The 23,029-nt window shown below is 32.3% G+C and overlaps 1 protein-coding gene across 2 annotated transcripts in view; it reads left to right on the top strand.

Moving 5' to 3' along the window:
* LOC127701135 (5-oxoprolinase-like) overlaps window positions 1–22,845 on the top strand; it is a 144,747-nt gene extending 121,902 nt beyond the window's left edge. For both annotated transcript variants that reach the window (XM_052204928.1, XM_052204927.1), the window contains exon 35: window positions 22,134–22,845. In XM_052204928.1, coding sequence (XP_052060888.1) covers window positions 22,134–22,316 — 183 coding nt within the window. In that variant the 3' untranslated portion in view covers window positions 22,317–22,845. The remainder of the gene's footprint in view (window positions 1–22,133) is intronic.
* Window positions 22,846–23,029: the final 184 nt, after the last annotated feature.

Below are 23,029 nucleotides of genomic sequence, written 5' to 3'. Positions count from 1 at the left end.
GACGCCTCCGGGTGCGGGAATTTCTCGCTGCATTGAAGACCTGTTGGTGGCCTTCTGCTGTTGTCTGTTCTGTGGTCGGGTTGTTGTCTCTTTGACACATTCCCCATTTCCATTCTCAATTTTATTTGTGCACTTTCTTAAATCTTTTGTATAAAAATCAATTCATACTTATTTAGAAAATTAAATACGTAATAATTAAATCTAATGTCTGAAATCAAACTTAAATACATAGAAAACTTATTTTTTATTTGTTTTATCAGGAAATTAAGAGACAGATAAAGTAGATTGTCAAAGGAGTTCTATTCAAAGAATTGGTTTTATACTACTGTACAGGACGAAATTAAAAACTAGATTGAACAAGAAAAAAGACAATGACTATAATATGTTTCAAGATAGCCTAAATGAAAAACATTAAGAAAAGAAAAGCAATTTTGGTATATTGATCATTGCCTAGTATTTAAGTGAAAATATATGATATAATTTCTGTTGTGTGCACAGAATATGTTGTGGACTATCTATATCAGGTATGAACCAGACCAAAGGTTTAGAAAGGAAAAATGTAAAGCATTGAAGAGCACAAAAAGTGAAAGGTTCCTACCAGTGCGTATTTTCAGACAAAATGGACTTTTAGTCTCGGGTTTGTCCACTTAACATAACTTTTTTTTTTAGATCACCTGACCCAAAGGCCCAGTGTGAGCTTTTCCAATCACTTGGTGTCTGTTGTTCTCCATTTACTTTTATGAAAATCTTCTCCTTTAAAACTAAGGAGCCACATTTAATCAAATACGGCCACAATCATCATTTGGGTGTCTAGTTTCAAAAATGTGCCTGATGACCCTGCATGCCAACCAACAATGCCGACATGGCGAAAATAGAAGAGGGATAAGATGCAAGTTTTTGTCTATTTTCTTGAAAAGTGCTATAGACAGAAGATCTGACAGGGCAAAAATGTTCAGAAAGTTGAGATCTATGCCTACAGTGTATTTACATGAAAACTGTCTGACGACTTCTTATAAAAGTTATTGCCCTTAAATGAAAATTTTACCCCATTTTTGGTTTTGGGCAAAAACTATATTAGCTAAAGAGAAACTTCAAATAGCTAAAATGATAAGCAAGAAAAGATCTAAAAATAAGCCATGTAGCTGAAATTGTCAATCTACTCCTCATAGGAGTTATTGTCCTTAAATGATGATTTTTTTTTCTCCAATTTTGGCATCTTTAGCAAAACTTTTGTAGAGAAATACTGTACACAACTAAAATGATCAGGAAAAGAGAGAATTTTAGTCATGAATTATATTCTTGTGTATAATGTTGGAGAGTGATTGTTGAATATGGGCATTAATCCAGGTGAGGAACACAGCCTCACGTTCTTAATCAGAATTTCTCGAAGACCAATGGGCCCTTTATTTTTTTCAATATGGAATCAATTTTTTATGATGACTAAAGGACTTTTATTAGACTTTCACAACTAGACCAGATCTTTATAAGACCAATTAGTTGCCTTAGGCATTGGATTATAGTAGCATTCACAGTCTTGTAGAGTCATGTGAAGAGGTTACTCTAGAACCCCATCATTGTCCCTGAATTTTCAGTTCAAAAGTTGTCAGACGTTTTTCCAATTGTTTAATCACTGGATAGTATTTTTGAAAAACATGTTGAGAATACAAAAATAAGATTATAGCCATGCAGACAACAACACTTTAAACAGCATATATGTCCTTTTCAATTGTAGTAATAGTCAATGCAGTCTTGTACACATATGCACTTTAACGGTACTAAAATCTGTCGATACCTTTATTTTGGCATTGCACAAGGTCATGTTTTTCTCTGACTGTTAACGACGTCTTTACACTAAATCCATTGGATGTTGGATGTGTACTGATTGATATTTTAGTCTTTGATACATGTTTTTTTTATTAGTTGTTAGTGGCTTTGAACTAGCTGTCAGTAACTGCGAGTACTCTCAGATCTGTACTTAGTGTCCTTTTATTGTTATAGATGAGGGATGGATAAATACCCTGCCACGTCTGGTCTATGATTATGTTTGATTGTTCTGCTTTGTATTGATCTGATGAGTTAAGCCTTTTTCAACTGATTTTTGTCGAGCCTGCGACTTTTGTCGCAGAAAGCTCGACATAGGGATAGTGATCCGGCAGCGGCGGCGGCGGCGGCGTTAGCTAACTTCCTAAAAGCTTTATATTTTAGAAGCTAGAAGACCTGGATGCTTCATACTTTGTATATGGATGCCTCATGTTACGAAGTTCCGTCAGTCACATGTCCAATGTCCTTGACCTCATTTTCATGGTTCAGTGACTACTTGAAAAAAAGGCAACATTTTTTGTAATGTTAATTTCTTTCTTATTATGAGTAAAAGGATAACTATATTTAGTATGTGCGTACCTTGCAAGGTCCTCATGCCCATCAGACAATTTTCATTTGACCTCGACCTCATTTCATGGATCAGTGAACCAGGTTAAGTTTTCGTGGTCAAGTCCATATATCAGATACTATAAGCAGTAGGTCTACTATATTTGGTATATGGAATGATTGTAAGGTGTACATGTCCAACTGGTAGGTGTCATGTGACCTTGACCTCATTTTCATGGTTCAGTGGTCAAAGTTAAGTTTTTGAGTTTTGGTCTTTTTTTCTAATACTATATGCAATAGGTCAACTATAAATGGTGTATGGAATGATTGTAAGGTGTACATGTCTAGCTGGCAGGTGTCATCTGACCTTGACCTCATTTTCATGGTTCAGTGGTCAAAGTTAAGTTTTTGAGTTTTGGTCTTTTTTTCTAATACTATATGCAATAGGTCAACTATATTTGGTGTATGGAAATATTTTATGATCTATATGTCAGTCACGCAGGTTTTATTTGGCCTTGACCTCATTTTCAAGGTTCATTGCTCAGTGTTAAGTTTTTGTGTTTTGGTCTGTTTTTCTTATACTGTATGCAATAGGTCAACTATATTTGGTGTAAGGAATGATTGTAAGGTGTACATGTCTAGCTGGCAGGTGTCATCTGACCTTGACCTCATTTTCATGGATCAGTGGTCAAAGTTAAGTTTTTGAGTTTTGGTCTTTTTTTCTAATACTATATGCAATAGTTCAACTATATTTGGTGTATGGAAATATTTTATGATCTATATGTCAGTCAGGCAGGTTTTATTTTACCTTGACCTCATTTTCAAGGTTCATTGCTCAGTGTTAAGGTTTTGTGTTTTGGTCTGTTTTTCTTAAACTATAAGCAATAGGTCAACTATATTTGTTGTATGGAAGAATTGTTAGCTATACATGACTGCCTAGCATAGTTCATCTGACCTTGACCTCATTTTCATGGTTCATTGGTCAATGTTTAGTTTACTTGGTTAATGTTAAGTTTATGTGACAGTTGTAATAAAGCTTTATATTTAGGACTATCAACATAATATCAATGATTAATAAAGAAGGCGAGACATTTCAGCGTGTGCACTCTTGTTATAGTTTGTTCGTATGTTGTGCTGTTTCACCATTGTCCCTGGTTAGAGGGAGTGTTGAGTCCTCACAAACATGTTTAACCCCACCACATTTTTTATGTGCCTGTCCCAAGTCAGGATCCTGTAGTTCAGTGGTTGTCGTTGGTTCATCTCGGTCATATTTGTTTTTCATAAATTGTTTTGTTATAAATTTGGCCGTTAGTTTTCTCGATTGAATTGTTTCATATTTTTTATGTTGGGGCCTTTTATAGCTGACTATACAGTATGGGTTTTTCTCATTGTTGAAGGCCATATGGTTGCCTATAATTGCTTACATCCACTTCATTTGAACTTTGGTGGATAGTTGTCTCATTGGAAATCATACCTCATTTTACTTTTATATTGTGTTAGTATTGATGATTTAATTGTGTGGACGAGACTGTAATAGACAGGTGATACCAATAGGTCCAGAATCATTGTATCAATTTATAATGCCCACTGTTGAAAATATAAAAAAAAAATGGATATAGATATTCCCTATTACCATTCTCTATTTTATGATCTGAAAAAGATGCTTATATTTCAAATGACAACTTTACTTGATAAAAATCCTCATAAGGCCTTTAGTTTGGTTTATAGCAATTGGATCAGTGCTGATAACAAATTCTTTGGTTTGATTAATTTGTCTATAAAAATAAAAATGCTGCTACTTTATAAAATGTATATTGTAATTAAATGAAAAACTGCACCATGAGAATTTTGAATTAGTTAAATTGAACACAGACAACCAAAAAATGTTAAATTAACTTCTCTGACAGGGTTTTGGAATACTTTCATCAAGATGTATTAAATGATTACACATTTATATGACTGAAATTTAAAACATATAACAGACATGTTGTGAATTTTATTATTTAATGGTATATTTTAAATTTATTTGCAAGAAAAATATTTAATTTCTTTTGTGAAAGCTCTTTTTTAAACTTGATCTTTAATACTAAATAAGGAGACCTGTTTTGGTTTGGCACTTCTCCAAATACCAGATTAGAATAATCTTTATATGACGGATGTCAGATTGTCCTGAAGCTATCATGCACAGCATTTTTTGTTATCCTAACTTTTCATTATTTAGTTTTGATTATCTTGTTTGGAAAAGGAAAGGATTTCCAAATGTCCTTCCCGTCATGAGATTTGGATTTATTTCAGTACTGCCATTTCCCCATGTGACCTCAAGGTCAGTCTGAAAATCAACAACATAACCAAACAACAATGCATCTTGATTTACCTAAATGAAATGACCAGGAAATTCAAACAAAGCACCACAATGTTCTGAAATAAAAATAGAATTGTTCTAAAACTAGTAAAATTGAGTCAATGACAAACGGAATGAAGGCATTGTCGAGACTTTCTATGCCAGCATATATTCAGGTGTTTATTGGAATGTACATGTATGTATAAGATTATCCTTATGTTTTTGACTGGTTTTCTTTATGGAGTTACAGACCTTGGAATCTTGGACTTGTCAAATTAAATGAAAATTGTACATTTCCAATTTTAATTTGGTTATGCTTACATATACTGAACTGATTTTTTATGAAATAGTTGAATAATGTAGAGTAACATGTCAGGTCATGTAAACTTTAGTTTTTGATAGTTTAGATCAAATTTATTAGCTGAGAATTTCCACAAATGTATGAAGAAAAAACAACTGTCAATGTCAAACAATTATAGGGTCCATGATATATCCATTTCTTTTCGATATAAAACAAGATCTGTTAGCTTTTTCAATGTCTAGTAGTCCCTCATGCAGGGATTTGTGCCTTCTATAAAAGGTGTTTAATGTGTGAATCCTTTATTCTTGCTACATGGAACCACTCATGTCTTGTGTTTTTATTTTTTCTTTGTCGATATTTCAGGATTTTAAGGAGTAAATGATTTTCATCAATTGTTGTACTGATATGCTATTTACTAATGTATGTTATACATGTGATGTTTGTTTTGCCTGTGACGAAAGTCACAGAATGCGAGACTTAGGAATTACAATCAGGCGGCAAAGCAAACTATTTACATAATGTTTTGTATTTCAGAAGGTAGAAGACCTGGATGCTTCATTCCTTGTATAGATGCCTCATGTTACAATGTTTGCGTCTATCATATGACCATTGTCCTTGACCTTATTTTTAATTTATTAAGCATTAGGTCAACAATATTTGGTGAATGGAATGATTGTAAGGTGTTCATGTCTGGTTTCATCTAACCTTGACCTAATTTTTATGTTCATTGGTCAATGTTATGTTTTATGTGTTATTGTCTGTTTCTCAGATGACTTCTCACAGGAGTTATTGCCCTTAAATGACAAATTTTACCAATGTTTTGTGTTTTTGCCTTTTATGTTGAAAACTTTAAATAGATAGATTGAAACTTTAAATAGCAAAATTGATCAGAAAGATAAGATCTACAAGTCAGTCAAACATGGTCGAAATCATCAATCGACCCCTTATTGGATGTATTGCCCTTCAATAACAATTTTTACTGTTTTTTGTTGAGTCTGCGAAATTTATTTCGCGAAAGCGAGACATAGGGATCCTAGATTCTGTCGTCAGTGTTAACATTTAGGTTCACTCTGTGGTTTAAGTTTTTTTAGACATCAATAACTTTTTCAAACCTTCATGGAATTTTATGAAATTTGGACAGAAGCTTGTTTATGACCAGCATGCAGTATCCTGAGCAAAGTTTTGAAAATATTTATTTTCATTTTTTCATATTTTACTGATATATGGACTCAGTTTTTTTTACAGTTAACAAGTAGATACAGTCGGGTGGTTAAAGTATGTTACACATCAATTACTTTGTCAAACCTTCATAGAGTTCTATGAAACTTTGGCAGAAGCTTTTTAATGATTAAGAGATAATATCTGAAGCAAACCTTTGAAAATATATATTTTTCATATTTAGCATTTTTCTGATAGATGGACTTCGTTTTTTTACAGTTAACATTTACAGACAGTCTGGGATTACTTTTTTTTGACATGATGAATTTGTAAACCTTCATGGATTGTTATGAAACTTGGACAGAAGCTAATCTTCAAAACCAAGAAATAGCATCTAAAGAAATAAGTTTGAATTTCTTTTTTAAATTCTGTATTTTACTGATAAATGGACTAACTTTTTAATTCAACATTGCACTTTTACCATGACAGCAGTAATCGCAGGCAGGACACAGAGTACTGCAGAACTCCTTACGAATTTTATTGCATTTTTGCATATTATCTTGAAAACTACAAAAGATAGATAACAACTTTTAAAAACAAAAACGATCAGCAAGACAAGATCTAACAATAATGTAAATTGCTGAAATCGCCAGTTGACTCCTTATAAAATGATGATTTTTACCAATTTTTTACCTCTTATCTCATTATCTTGAATACTTTAAGCGCTAGATAGAAGCTTAAATGGCAAAAAAAGTTCAAAAAGACAAAGATTTACAAATAAGTTTACTGTTAACTTGGCCAAAATCATAGGTCAACTCCTTATATGAGTTATTGCCCTTAAATGATAGAAGCAAATATGATCAGCAAGACCAGATCTACAAACAGTTCAGCATAGATGAAATTTTCAGCTGTCTTCTAAAAAGTTCTTATAGGATTTATTGCCCTTAAATGATGATTTTATACCTTTTTGTGTTTTGAGAAAAAAAATTATTGAAAATTGACTTAACTTTATCAGAGGTTTCCTTTATTTCAATAATTGATAGATGGGTTGACTATGGTAATCCCTGTACTTAGACGGAGTGTCAAGTTTGGCTCTGTGCAATATGTACTAAAAATGCAAAGGTTAAACCAAACAGAAGACATCTATATATATATTTAGCCATGGCCTTGTAATTCTTATCCAGTCTAAGTTTTAATTATCAAATAATCTTATCAAATGTATGAGATTATTTAATAATAAGCATGTAAAGATATTCTCTTTTTTTTGTGTAAGAAATGTTAATTTACCTTTTCACTGTCGATTATCACTAAAAGTCCTAACACAATCTTGAAAAAAAATGACTTGCTCTTCTTTTACAAAATAAAAAATCTGTAATTGAAATAATATCTAAAGTACATAAAATGGGTAATGAAGCATTAAATTATTATTCAACCATATTTATAGCATTTCAGATGTAAAATTATAAAAGTGAGAAAATTAGGAAAAGCAATTTACTAGTTCCAAGAAGTATACTTAACTGGTATTTTTTTTATAGCAGTCACATACAATTTTGATATTGTTTTAGTCTAGAAAATTGTTTTTTATAGGTGAATTTTGTGTTAATTGCAATAGGAACAATACAAATTTGTAGTTAAATGTATTAAATTCCAGTAGTTGTATTTAATGTTATTTTTTTTATTAAAGTTCGTGAAAATACTTCATACTCCGCTTAGTGACAGCTATTCTTAAATTGAATGAGCTAGGGTTAGATTGTTTTCAGCTTCACTCATTAACAATAAAGTGGAAGGGAAAAACGAAAATTGGAATACTTCATCCGTATCAAACATCAGTTCATTTTCCATGTGCGACATATTTCAATTCATAACTCGTTTACTCAGTACCCCTTCGACTGTGTTAATCAGCATAAACATAAAGTCTATGGGTAGTAAATCTTTTTTAAATGAATTGATAGGCTGTTATACAAAAATAATATAAAAGAAACTAAGCTAACGAATGACATCTGTGTACAAATTTCAATTATAAAAAATAACGAAAATTATTAATTTATGTCCTGTATTTGCGTAATTTAAAATTGGATGAGAACAAATTAAAAGTGAACTTCTACTAGTGTGACTGAAAGTGCTGACATATAGCTTAATTATTTCTTATATTCAAGAGGCCCCTCATTGGGGTGTCCAAGTAATCACATAATCACAAATTTTTTTGCCAATATAATCACATAATCATTAATTATTTTTTTATACAAGATAATCAAATAATCAAAAATACAGTCCTAGATTATCAAATAATCAAATAATCATTAAATATTTGGTCTGGTAATCAAATAATAAAAACGGCCATGTAATCACATAATCAATCAAAGTACTGAAGTACTGAACATCGGATGACCGCAGGTTCTTGTGGATGGTCAAAAGCACATGTCACAGAAACAGATCACATCTCTATACCTGAAACTGAGGTTAATTTACAGAGATTTTTTTTTCTTATACAAGTTCGTGCTTGGATGATGAATAAATGACAGGAAATTCAACCTCACCGTAATAACTATTATATTGTAGTGATACAAATCAGTATACCTTAGACTATTATACTAATATAATAATAGTTCCAGAGAATACACTGGTTTGTTGTTATATATTATATTAATATTACGGTTGCATGTATATATAATTTTCATCTATTTGTATATCATACTATTCTACTATTATTATAGTGTAATGCAAGTGCATGGTGGACACTCTTCTGTAAAAAAAAATCAAAGTCTTAAAGGCTGTAAAAGCAATTGCTGCCATGTTAATGTTTTGTGGACTTTTATTTTTCATCCATATATATATAAGAATTAAACCTGACAGGACAGGAGTGTTGACTAGTGAGAAGCAAGACGGTTTTAACTTTATATCAATATAAGACTTTAGCAGGAAATCATTTTAAATATGTTTTATATTTTACAAGGAGACAACAAGTTTACCAGGCTAAAGTTGGGGTTAATTATACATGTGCTGAAACATATAACTGAAAAAAAATCATTATGGATTATCCCCTGGTTGTGTTTGTAACTGGGCAATAATTTCCTTTATTGATTTAATTTTAACAATTTTCATAATTAATTTAAATTAACCATTCAGTTAAAACATTTCAACTTTCCAGACGCAAATGTTGAAAAACGGGACAGAAATAAAATATCTTACAAGACATAAACATGTAAAAAATAAATATATATTTCAGCTTACTAAAAATATTTTCATAATGTTACTTTGACATCATTTCTTAAAACTAAGTCCTTACTCAGCCTTGCTCAGTTGACATGTGTCATCCTCATGCGATACGAGATAACTATAATTCTGATGCAATCCCGAAAAGGGGGGTCATCACAAACAAACATGACATTAAATTGTCATTATACGAACTAGAACAAACAGCTCTATGTTGCTTTGATATTTATCAATTTTCAGGAAACATGTGAAATAAATTTCAGGTCCATTTCATTATAGTGCCTAACAAGATTGTGTGAGGTAGACGAAATTGACCTTAAAACGATCGTATTGTCTTTTGATGTCCAAAAATAGGCAGATCGGACATATAAGGACTTTATCTAATGACTACATAAATTTGGGATTTATTATTATTATAATATTCTAATGAAACTGAAAATTGTATTTTTTTTTAGGATAAACAACAATTTTACCTGGCGTAGCCGTTCATAAATGTTTTTCTCAGTGCATTTATCTTCGAAAAATGGCGTATTTAATGGAATAGAACGTTAATACAGTAAACTTTCTCTTTTTTCTCCGCAATAGGCTATCAAAAATAATTTATCTAATGTGTATGTGGAAAATTATGTGAAAAGATAAAAAGTGGCAATTGTTACCTTTCATACCTTAAGTTTCGTTCATCTGATTCTGACCAATGCTTATATACTAAATATCTATTTATATGCCGCTATTATTGTTGTTGTTACCAATTATGTAAATCAATTGTATCTGATTTTATGCCCTTTATGGGCCCTGTAATTTGGGAAATAAAAAAAAAATCTATTCATTGATAAAACGTAATATGGACTGGTCCAGTGTCCAGTTTGCAGGTCATTTAATTTTCTGTACACATTCATGCACGCTCTGATTTAATCAATATACTCGTACGAAAAAGCATGAACCGTTTGAAGGTAATCTAATAATAACTTAATCCAATCAAATTGCATAAGATTCAATAACAATGTCAAGTCCACATCATAATGAGTAATAGAGGTAAACTGGGTAGGGAGAAAATGACAGATATTTCAAGTTAATATTTATGCAATAACGAATTAAAATTTGTCAACCAAAAGTTTTGCTACAATTTCAAAAACATGTCGTTCTGTATGGGTATAGTTTTCGGATCTTTCATTAGCGTATTTAAGGCTATAAAAAGTTTGGGCTTCAAAAGTTCACACAATTATTGACTTTATACAGAAAATTCGTCCTTGTAAAACATTTAATAGTTCACAAATGATACGCGATTTTAAAGTAACATTATTTCTTAAAACACTGCAAAAAATTTCATTCATATTGATAAAGTGGTATCGTCATAAAGTGCGTTGAAATGAACAGTGGTATAGCAAACATCGAATTCCCTCACAAAATGTTATCACACACTACAGTAAGGGGAGTCAGTTAAGTTTGTCTATTTTTAGATACTATACAGGTAATCTTTTGACACTACGTATACAACCTGTGTGACCTGTGTAGTGATTTTGATTTTACGATAAATTCATGAATGAACGATAATTTTATGAATGAACATGAGCACCTGACCTCTTTCTTAAACACCTATTAAACATATAAAACCGTATTTAATAAGGAGATAATTCAGTCAAATTTTCAGTACTAAATCAACAACTGAAATGATTCCATTTTTTGTTGAAACATCGTACGAACGGAGAACGGAATCGCAGGTATAAAAATGCACTTTTTTCCCTTGTAATGACCGCGGATCTATAATTTTTATAGATCGGTTGAAATCCCAAAACTAATTTGCATAATGGAAATTTAGGCGATAGCAATACATCGGAATGACCTCAAGGTCATCCTCTGTAAAAACCCCATGAGAAGGCTCATTCAATAATTCTGGTCACCCAGATTTTACAAACTGTATATAATATATTATGTCTTGTCCACATGATCACGATATCGACGAAAGTCATTTGAGCGAATCAGGGACAGTCTATACTAACTTAATATAGACTGTCCCTGAGCGAATTGATGGGACATCGGCCGGTGTCCGATTTACCGTCAAAATAGAACCCGATTTAACGCCAATTTTTTAGCCCATTTTAGTTAAATGAAAATTATCAATGCCCATGTTCGCGACAAAAAATTAATCCATATTTCCTTCATTACAATATGAAATAGTATAATATTGAAATTTAATATAAAGACAGCACGATTTATTAATGACTTGTCCATTAAAATGCAATACTGTAAGTAAAAAACTGAGTAAAAGGGATCATCTCATATTTCAGTTTTAGTCTGTCTAACCTGAAATGAAGACAATAATACCATTGAAAATACTACTTAAAAAAACGAATGAAAATATTGTTGTGCAGTTCAATATATATTTCCATGTGTAACCTAAAGGTAAATTTGAAATCAAACCAGCATACTTTACAGTTCACGTTGTTAGTATGGTTGAACTCAGTTTAGCTAAAATGAGCTATCGGAAATCTAGCTTTAAAATGTCCACTAGTAGTTTTGAATATTTCGCAAAATGTCCTGCGCCACACGATTAAACCTGATCTGGTATCTATACTACTAAAATAACGAGGTCCAATTTGTTAACCGGCACGACGTAAAAACGACGATCAAAGAATTCAACTTTATATATAACTAATATTATACAGGGGCGGATCCAGCCATTTTTAAAAGGGGATTCCAACCATATGTCCCCATTCAAAAGCATTGATCGTCAAGAAAAGGGGTTCCAATCACCGGATTGGAACCCCGGAACCCCCCCCCCCCCCTGGATCCGCCACTTCTATGCCCTTTTGCATAGAAAACTGTGCACCTTATAATCATCATGACTTTATCAGATGACAATATGAATACTAAAAATCCAGACTCAAAATAAGGCGTAGGTACTTTAATTCAGTCACGGACCTGCCATGTCGCGGGTGGGTTCTAGTAATTTCTATGTTCTATGTAACGTATATGAAACTCACTTCATAGTTGTCCGTAGCTGAGTCTGTTTAAGGCATGTCTGACTGTGTTTTTTAATGTATTTTATTAATGGGTTTTCCAAAAGAAAAATCCAGTTTTTGAATTGGTTAAGTACGGCGGGCGGGCGGGCTGCTAGCAGTGCAATAACTTATGAACCATTCAACCAATGCTTTTCAAATGTTGATTTGTTGTTACTAATGACAAAATGGAGTTCAATTTCAATATTCAGGACGATTTTCACTTTTACCGTTCAAGAGTTATGGTCCTTCATATGTTGGAAATGGCACTTTGTGTCGTGATCGTGCAATTACTTATGAATTTCTTGACCAATGCTTTTACAATTTTAATATGTTGTTAAGGTGGATCGGGACTATTCGACTGCGCATAATTTCACGCATGAATTACCATGCACACGAAAATTTCGTGTCGTAAATTCACTATTATTTTTTTTAATATTTTGAAAGATTGAATATGTTAAATCATTGCACGTTTGTCACTAAAAAATTATTATCGTTATTATGTGTATCTGTGAAAGACTCAAAATGACATTTCACCCAATTTCACCATTTTCCCGCCAAATTTTGGGTTTTAAGGCAAAATATTTTTTTTTCCTTATCGGTGACCTATGTTTTTTATTTGCTCATTCTCTAGACCTATATTTCAGCTTTTTATATTACAGGTTTGGACCAAGTGTCACAGAACGTTTTTTTGATATTCCGATAAAAATATGTCAACACCTCTATTTTCCCTATCATTTCATTGAAAAACGGTCCCTTTTACATACCTTTTTAAAAGTAATATTTTGAGCTTAAATGGTCCGGGACCCCCTTTTTTTTCGAACAATTTGATTCACTCTCTGTAAAGATTAAAATAACAAAAAATACGGCACTTCTGACAGAAACTTCGAATAGGCCCGAGCCACCTTAACAACAGATGAAAAATTTAGGTCAAGTTCGATATTGATGATTTTCACTTTTGCTGTCTAGGAGTTATGGTTTTTGATAGATTGGAAATTTGCACTTTATGTCATTTCTGTGCAATTACTTATGAACCATTGAGCCAATGCTCTCAAAATTTTAATATGCAGTTACTGATGACAAAATGGGGGTCAAGTTTGATATTGACAATTTTTATTTTTATGGTCCTTGATAGATTGGAAATTAGATTAGGCATAGAATGTGGCAGGTCAAAAAGCCCGATAGCACCTTTCAAAATACAGTTTGCTATCAAATTTTAGTTTGCTGTCAATTTGACAACTCATTCCTTGTTGTATATTAAACCTGTCAGCATTTGTGAAATTGGTTTTTTGCTCACTTTTTATGTCCACCGCTACCTTCCGTTTATTCAGAAGTTAGTAAATGTAAGAGCATCCCTTCGTTTTATAAAAAAAGGCACCAAAGTTGTCAAGAAAACCACCAATTATAAATATCGCGGAAATATTTTGCTTGACAAAAGGGTTTAAGATCCTGACTAAATATAGCGTTGGACCCGTCATCATGCACAATCATTAGTGAATCGCACACACAAACTCCAACAAATCCTATCAGATTAAGTTATAACAAAATGTTATTTAAATTTGAGTGTATTTTGACATCACTTTGAAACTTCACATGATTATTTCCCGTATGTACCGAAAAGACCAATCGATTTCGTAGTGTAAAAGTGTTAAGTCCAGCACTGGGGCTTAGACACATGATATACCTAATTTTATACTGGAGAAAAAAAAACATTGTCCATCACTGCAGACCCATGGCAATGATACATAGATACGAACATTGTCCATCACTGCAGACCCATGGCAATGATACATAGATACGTAATCCTGACATAAAAAAAATTGAATATGCAAATAAAGTCCTCAACACTTTACATAATCTTTCCCAATATATTACAGTATTAAAATATTAGTTATTTTTACTGTTTACACACTGCACGTATGGGATAGGATAAAGAGGTTTATACAACGGTATATGACCGACTGAAGGACCATTATGCACAACACCACCAACCACATATAAAGATAACTTCTGTGACAAAATGAGGGGTACATATAGTATCTTGTCAAAACACACACTTCATATTCCTATCAGAAGTAAAAGATGACTTTATAAAGCAGTTCCTCTGGTGTACCCCAATAGTAACATGGTCTTTTATAGCTTACTTTGCGGTATGGGTATTGCTCATTGTTGAAGCTGTACGGTGATCCATAGTTGTTAACTTCTATTTCATTTGGTCTCAGGAAGAGCGTTGTCTCATTGGCAATCATACCACATCTTATTATTTTGGTAACGGAAGATGAAATATTTTTCATTTAAGTTGAACCAAATGTAAAGTAAATATGTCCCTGATATGCTGATTTTAACTGTTTTAGCCGTTTTTGTCTTTTGACTATAGCAGCTAGGTTAAAAGAAAATATTGCAAAAAATGATCATAGCAAGTTCTTTCTTATCTCGTTTAGAGAAAGTGCCACGCTAGATCCTTGGCAACAACTCTGAGAGGGTCCATAGATCGTCTGTTGCAAAACAAAAGTTCTTTCACAATCCAAATTACACTGTGTTTTTTCCAATAAAAGTGAAAAAAAATCCGCGTATCATAACAATCTACCAACTAACCTAAACTTATATCCAAATTACAAAAAGTCTAAAACAAACAATTAACAATGCATGGACTCGATAATATGTATCAGAATTTCGTGTGTATTTTTGTCTAGACGTCTTCTAATTAACCATCGAGGTGACCTCCGAAGACTGCCGACGGTCATATAACCCGATATAAACATAAATATAAACAGATAGCGACCACGTGCAATTTGATTGTTCTAGGTCTGTTTGGTTTCATATTGTAGGTTTAAAAGTATGTTTATAATCGTTTTTACCTGTATACTAATGTTGACATTCTTTTGCGTAACCCATCTCCAGCTAAGGGGTTAAATTGAAGGTCACATGAATCATTAAATGAGGTCGAATTATTCACTTGCAAGTGAATAATTCCTTGGCTTTGCTTCTTAGCTTATTTTGACAAAATTGAACCAAACTGGCTGCTAAAAGCGAATTATTACTTCACTATTTTACTTTCATTAATGATTGAACAAAAAAAAAACATATTTTAATTATTTTTTATATCTCGTAGCTAATGCCCCTTTAACTAATTGGATTATATTCTTGTAATAAAGACAATTTATTTATTTTTTTATTTATTTAACTAAAATGTATGTGTATGAATAATCTTTGGAATTATATATATAAGCGTCACACAAAATTCACTCTGACCTACATTTTTAGTGTCACGGACTTTTAGATTTTGTGTTCGGACTATTAAAGTGACATATAGTGCTTGTAAAAATGTATTGATTCGTAAGGTGTAGTATAGCATAACCTTATAAGAAGTGCAATTTCAATCAGGGGCGGATTCAGGCGGGTCAATATATCAAATTTAGGTATTATCACTTTCAAATGGATGGTTCAAATGCATGTCTAGCTAAAGGAACCAATCCCCAGAATATTACAACTTCCTCTTGACACGTTTATCGGAACCGGAACTTGTCAGTGCATCATTTCTTCATAGAAGATATCTTAACTTGATCACATTAACTTTTAGATAAGTATCCGTATGCGTGTTGAAACTATCTGTAATCAATTAAACAGCTTGAAAATAATAAACAGATAGACGTTATTAAATTTGACAGCTAAATTTTCTGAGATGATGCCGAATTGATGTTTTTGAAGCAAAGTTGAAAGTATAGCCTACCCACCTAGAGTTCCGAAGCATATTTGTCGGAAGTGTTAATGGCTTCTGTGACCGGTCTAAAATATGTTACAGATACAAAACCATGCAGACGGCTTCACGCACATAACACACTTCACCACTAATCAAGATTGATGGACCGATTGCTGCTTGCTTACCGTCAAGTTCATATTTCATGCATATTGAGGACCGGAACAAATTAACAATGAAAATTTTAGGAAAAAAGGTTCTGCAAAGAAATAGGTCGATCGTGACAAAGGGCGGGAAATTTGGACTGCCACTGCATGGCTCGCCAAATAAAGGTATAATGTGACAGGGGCAGAAATTTTACCTTGCATCAAGCCTTTTATAGCTGACAATACGGTTATGGGTTTAACTTATTATTGAAGGCCGTACATCCACGTCATTTAAACTCTGGTTGAAAGTTAACTAATTGGCAATCATACCACATCTCCTTATTTTGATAAGGGCCCAGGGGCGGATTCAGGCGGGGGCGTGGCGGGCGTGCGCCCCCTAAAATTTGCAAAGCATGGGTTGTCCTCAGCTTAATAAAGTATCTGAAGAGATGACGAAAATAGAATGTTGTCGCATTCCATCGGTTTTACCATTCAAAGTATATAAACAGTAAGTTTAACAGAATCAACGTGATTACTAATCAACTGACCTACGGTTTATTTAAGTTCTATAAATATTATATACTTCAAACGAAGGTGTCAAACGCGGTGCTGCGTTTGATGACAAATATTATAGGCTTTTAGCAGTTAAAGTAAAAACAATTGTTACATTGTAGTTGCGGTTTTTATAAATTTATAAACAATTTCTTTGATAATCGAAGTTCCAAAACATCCCTAACTCACTTCACGAAGAAGGTGAATGTACCCGCGGTTGTGTTGGTTATTTCATCATGACACGGCCAAGAAAACAGTCCATGTTAGATTCTGTCTTAATGAAAGATAGAAATACTAGCGAAAGGTTAGTTTATTAATTTGTATCATTATTTAATATCTCTGTGTCTATATATATTTCTCACTTGCAACCCAAAGATTTAGGCGGTTTTAGCTTGAAACTTTAATTTCTCGCGAATTTTACCACAAAATATTTCTAGCCACGCTTTGCTTGGCGAGATATCTACATTGCACCCACTCTAGAAGACTATTTCGATAATTTTACCTCAAAATTTTTTTGAATTTTGCGCCCACCTAACCTTAAATCCTGTATCCGCCCCTGGGGCCAACGAATTTAATGTCTCCATTCCGACCGGGCGTGACTGCGTATTTATACATCCCGCACAGCTAAAAGGAAGTAAGAAAAAGATAAATAATACGTTTGCCAAAAGCCAAACAATGTTCTCATTCTTTTGATTGGGATTTTTTATGCTTTATTATACATGGAAACTGAAAAATGAAAAATGAAAAATCCAGATAAAATTTAATATGTGAAAGATCTGATGTAACTGCAATGAAAGATCAAAAATCGTCTTAACAAAGTATGCCTGCATAGCAATTAGTATTTCATTGTTTGTTTGCATGTTTTGTATCGTGTATATATGGTACACACATGTGAAATTCCATGAAATTAAAATCCTTACAAAATGCGCACTATTGATTTGTGTTTTAAAGGAGCACAAGTTACGAGATATAATTTTATTTTTTATCAATCAATAATGAAAGTGAAATAGTGAAATAATTATTCGCTTTTAGCAGCCAGTTTGGTTCAATTTTGTCAAATCAAGCCAAGAAACATCGCTGATGAATTATTCACTTGCAAGTGAATAATTCGACCTCATTGAATCCGTATTCATGTGACCTTCAATTTAAACCCTTAGCTGGAGATGGGTTACGCATGTAGTCAGCTATTAACAGGAAAAGAATGTCAACGTTGAAAGGGAAACAAGGATTAACCATTTGGTTGACTGATTCGATCCACAAAAAAATCATTCACATACAGGTAAAAACGACAATGAGCATACTTTTTAACCTACAATATGAAATCAAACAGACCAAGAAAAATCCAATTGCACGTGGTCGCTATCTATTTATATTTATACTTATGTTTATATCGGATCATATGACCGTCGGCAGTCTTTGGAGGTCATCTCAATGGTTAATGAGGGAATTCGATGTTTGCTATACCACGCTTCATTTCAACGCACTTTAGTACAATACCGCTATACCATTCAGAATGAATTTTTTTTGCAGCGTTTTAAAAAATGATTTTACTTTGTATCCATGTATTAGTTGTGAAACATAAAATGTTTTAAAAGGGAGAATTTTCTGTATAAAGTCAATAATTGTGTAGAATTTTGAAGCCCAAACTTTCTATTGCCTTAAATACGCAAATGAAAGATCCGAAAACTATACCAATATAGAACGACATGTTTTTGAAATTATAGCAAAACTTTTGGATGACAATTTTTATTCGTTATTGCAAAAAATTAACTTAAAATATCTTCCCAGTTTACCCCTATTACTTTTTATGATGTGGACCGGTCATTGTTATTGAATTTTACGCAATTCGATTGGATTAAGTTATTATTAGTTTTCCTTCAAACTGTTTATTTTTTTCATACATGTATATTGATTAAATCGGAACGTGAATGAATGTGTACAGTAACTTAAATGACCTTCAAACTGGACACTGGACCAGTCCATATTATTTTTTATCAATGAAAGGTAAGAATTGCCACTTCTTATATTCTCACAAAATATTCCACATATAGAGTAGATATATTATTTTTAATCGCCTATTCCGGAGAAAAAAGAGAAAGTTTACAAATCAGACGTTGTATTCCATTAAACAAGTCATTTTTCGACGAGAAATACCGATATACATTTTACGCACGGCTGCGCCAGGTAAAATTATTGTTTATCTTAACAAAAAAAAACTTTTTCAATCTCATTATAATGTTATAATTACAATTAATCCCAAACAAAAGTAGTCAGTAAATATAGTCAAAATATGTCCGATCTGCCTATTTTTGGACATCAAAATTCAATACGATCGTTTTAAGGTCAAAATCTTGTTAGGCACTATAGACAAAAATACACACGAAATTCTGATACATATTATCGAGTCCATGCATTGTCAATCGTTTATTTTAGACTTTTTGTAATTTGGATATACGTTTTAGTATGTTTTAAATCAAATATGAGAATTTGAGTCAAATCGGTGAACATGAATTTGACAGCTAATGCCCCTTTAAAAACGTTCTATGAAAATTAAAATAAATCTACCTTGATATGATTAAACTGATGGACAGGTTTTAAACGTTGTCAAGCTTTAAAATTTCTTTAGCAGAGGACAAAGGTAAACCAATTGTTTCTTAATACTGTTGTAATCAACGTTGAAGCAAAAGAAGACTGTAACAGAACAAGTTTAATAACTGTAGACTCTTCACATGCAAATTAGATTTTACAACTGGTTTGAAGGGTTTCAATACGAAGTTACAGTTCTAAATTCGGAACGTACGTTTTACAGCCTCTTTGTATCGACTCATAAAAATAAATATCACGGAAAAAGAAAATTAGATTGTAAAATGGAATTATTTTTAATGTTTTGGGCGCCTGTATAACAGTTTTATCGATATTTAAACCGTGCAGTATATCAAATAACTGAAACGAAAATAGTGTAAATTTGTATGTAATGTTTAAATAAATAACATTAGTTATTAGGTCTGCTATATCGAAGGACCATACGCGCAATTTTCATTACTTGGCATCTGCATGCATCTCTGTTTTACGTTCTCCTTCCGACTTGAATTTTCACATGTTGGCCTTAGAATGACTAGGTCATGATGAAACTCGATATATATATATAGGGCTAGCTCATTACATTACTGCTCATTTTGGTATTAAACAGGGCACATTTGTGCGCAAACGGTTCTAAATTTTGAATGCTTTACCTTGTTACAAAATCCAGGTGATGGTTTATTGAATGATCAAGTCCTGTTTTTCATAGTTATATAAAGTTGGAGCAATCCGTACATTTTCATTGGTTTAAAATTTTTTGTACATGAGTCTGATCAATTTGGTGACCAGAATGTAGTAGACCTAATGTATTCGTGGATATGGACTATCACTGCAAAACTTCCTATATTACTCTTTCGAAAATTTAACTTTTTTATTATTTATTTAAAATAATATATCAGCAAGGTTTAAGAACATCCGTTGTTCGACCTGCTAGTCAAATGCGTTTTGTTAAAATATACTTTTTTCACTTTTTTGGTCCATTGGAAAATGTTGTTTGTGCTGTATTTAGACCACTCTACGAAGAAATTTGTGTTGCATGCACACGTATATAAATTGCGGTTTTTATCCAACGCAATCATAGGTTTGAACGTTGTTTTCAATTAAGACTTGTAAAATAATATATCGATATACTTGTCTGAACTTCATGTCACTTTCTTGCAACCCTGTGAAAGTTTCAAATAGAATTTCATTGTATATTAAAATATAACATTTGCACCCGAATTAAGCACAATTTTCCGGTTTCAGATTTAAACATGAGTAGTCTAGTGTTATAAATTATTTTGCAGTACAACTAAAAAGGAAAGGGCTGATAGTTACCGTAGTCTACAGCTTGAATGTGAACCTTTAATTTACATGGAATAAATCTATACAATTCTCAGTAAATTCAGGTTGCTTTGTTTACGATTCTCCAACTATCCATCAATTCCTTTGATTCTGAACCTCATTTTTCGATAGGGTGTGCTGTTGTTGTGTTTTGTTTCTGATCTTACAAAATATGAATTATATCTACAGAGTATAATGACGGTGGGGCCATAAACATGTAGGACGCTTCTTACATATACCATTTGGTAAATTGGTATGGCACACTATAGATGTATGGGTAAATACGTTCCCTGTAATACACAACCTCTTCCTCCCCCGACTTATAAACCAACTAACAAAAAAACAAAACAAAACAAAAATAAAAACGAAAAAAAACCATGGATAATATTTAATTTTCTTGAACGAAAATATCTCACCCGACTGCCATGCAGTTAAATGTAGTGAATTTGAATGAAGTCCATTACAGTTACATTAAATCAGTAAACAACTGCATTTGTTACTAAAAAATCTTTGCATTTATATGCAATATGTTATTTTGCACCAGATTAAAAATTTCTTTGGTTTATTAAGTTACATAATCTGTACGGGTGGTCACATCAAAGATTTGTGTTGCACAATCTGTCATCAATATGAAATAGAGATGTGATACGATGCGTCATTTTCTTTGATAGTTTTAGTGTAGACATCAGAATTTTCTTGATATTCACATTCTTACAATGACAGCACTCTTTCAGCATTTAAGTATGTTTGTTTTTTATATTCATTTCTGTCATTTTTCTAAGTACCTATCATATATATAATGAGAAACAGACTGAAGAAAATGGATAACTTTCTAAATTGTTAGCATTGTTGACGCTATTGGAGTATATAACAGAACTACTCATAAAAGATGAATTAATAATTGATAATTACAAGAATTTAAAACTTCAATTAAGGTTTAATTTTTTCTAATAATATGAATCTCTTGTCCCATTTTTCTAATTTCTTAAAATTTCATGCTCCACATTGAGCGGAAATATATCTTAGTTTTTTTTTGTTTTTTTTTTGTTTTTGCCTACGCACAGTCTCTCTTGGCAGAATTATACGGTAGATGATTATCGAGCCATATGAAAAAGGTGTTTTGAATGCACAGCCCAGTTTATATTTGGTGCGTAACATCCGTTTTCCAAAGAAAATGTCATTTTTTTTAGTTTATTCTTTTTTGCTACTGAGTCCCTCCGTCCCATTATGTTTCGCTAGGTAGGATGAGCCTATGATATTTTTAATGATATTAATCAATTTTAGGGTAAAATGAGTTGTAATTTATTATACATATTTTAATTCAAAATGTTTTGATAATAACACTTGTACATTAAATGTCTTGCTTTCTAAACACAACTATTTTCGCTAATCCACTGATAGCAAATATGCTAGTGCATCATTGATGGAATATGAACTTTATTTTCTCTATATGTTTTAGGATGTGTTTTTACTGAAAACCCCCGGTGGTGGAGGTTTTGGTCCAGCTGATCCCGATGAACCCGAAGCAACCCACAGAGCAAAGAGACGAAAGTTTAATACAGAAGTTAAAATAAAGTTGTCCTCCTCTCATGTTGGACGTGGAAGCGTGTTCGATTATAAAAGAGCACAAGAATCTGCGTGAAGCAACTCCACATTCGTCATTCGGTTCATCGAGCATGCTCTATCCACATTCATTTAAATTAGATTACAACGAATACATGAGCTGGTCAATTGTATTTCATCGTGAAAAAATTATTTAAATATATTTAATATGACGTCAAAAATAGAAGAATAGATTTGATGCATCAAAACGGTTTTTACTGTAAAGTTTTTAAATACGTTTGCAGCTATCCTTTTTGTTTTGTAAAAATTACTTTTGTAAAAAATATGATTTTTTTTTCTATGACGTATACATTTTTGTAGCATCATACACACCCCAGTAGACAATAGACGCGTGGCTCAATACAACACACATGAATGATTATGAATTTATCCATGGTTATCATTTAAATATTATTATTATTATTATATGGGCGATAGAATAAAAGTATGAAATATATTTAGATACTTTGATTTGATGGTTTAAGAATATAATTTATTCATACCTCGCGCATATCAATTATTTTGTCAAGCTTTTTTATAGCATTGTTAATAAAGAGATTTTTATCTGTTTTCTTTATATATTTTTTATAGTTTTTAATCTATATCTTGGGGAGGTTAATTTAATATCAAATTGGGTGTGCACTCTCCTTCCGAATACAACCTCCTTGATATGTAATACTTCCATCATAGTATGAACTGCTACCAAACTTTGGGTACTTGTACAGTTACTTTCCGATCTGAATTACTGATGAC

The sequence above is a fragment of the Mytilus californianus genome, unplaced genomic scaffold (genome assembly GCF_021869535.1).
Source record: "Mytilus californianus isolate M0D057914Y unplaced genomic scaffold, xbMytCali1.0.p SCAF_5, whole genome shotgun sequence".
Lineage (NCBI taxonomy): Eukaryota > Metazoa > Mollusca > Bivalvia > Mytilida > Mytilidae > Mytilus > Mytilus californianus.
This window is presented reverse-complemented; position numbering and strand designations above follow the sequence as displayed.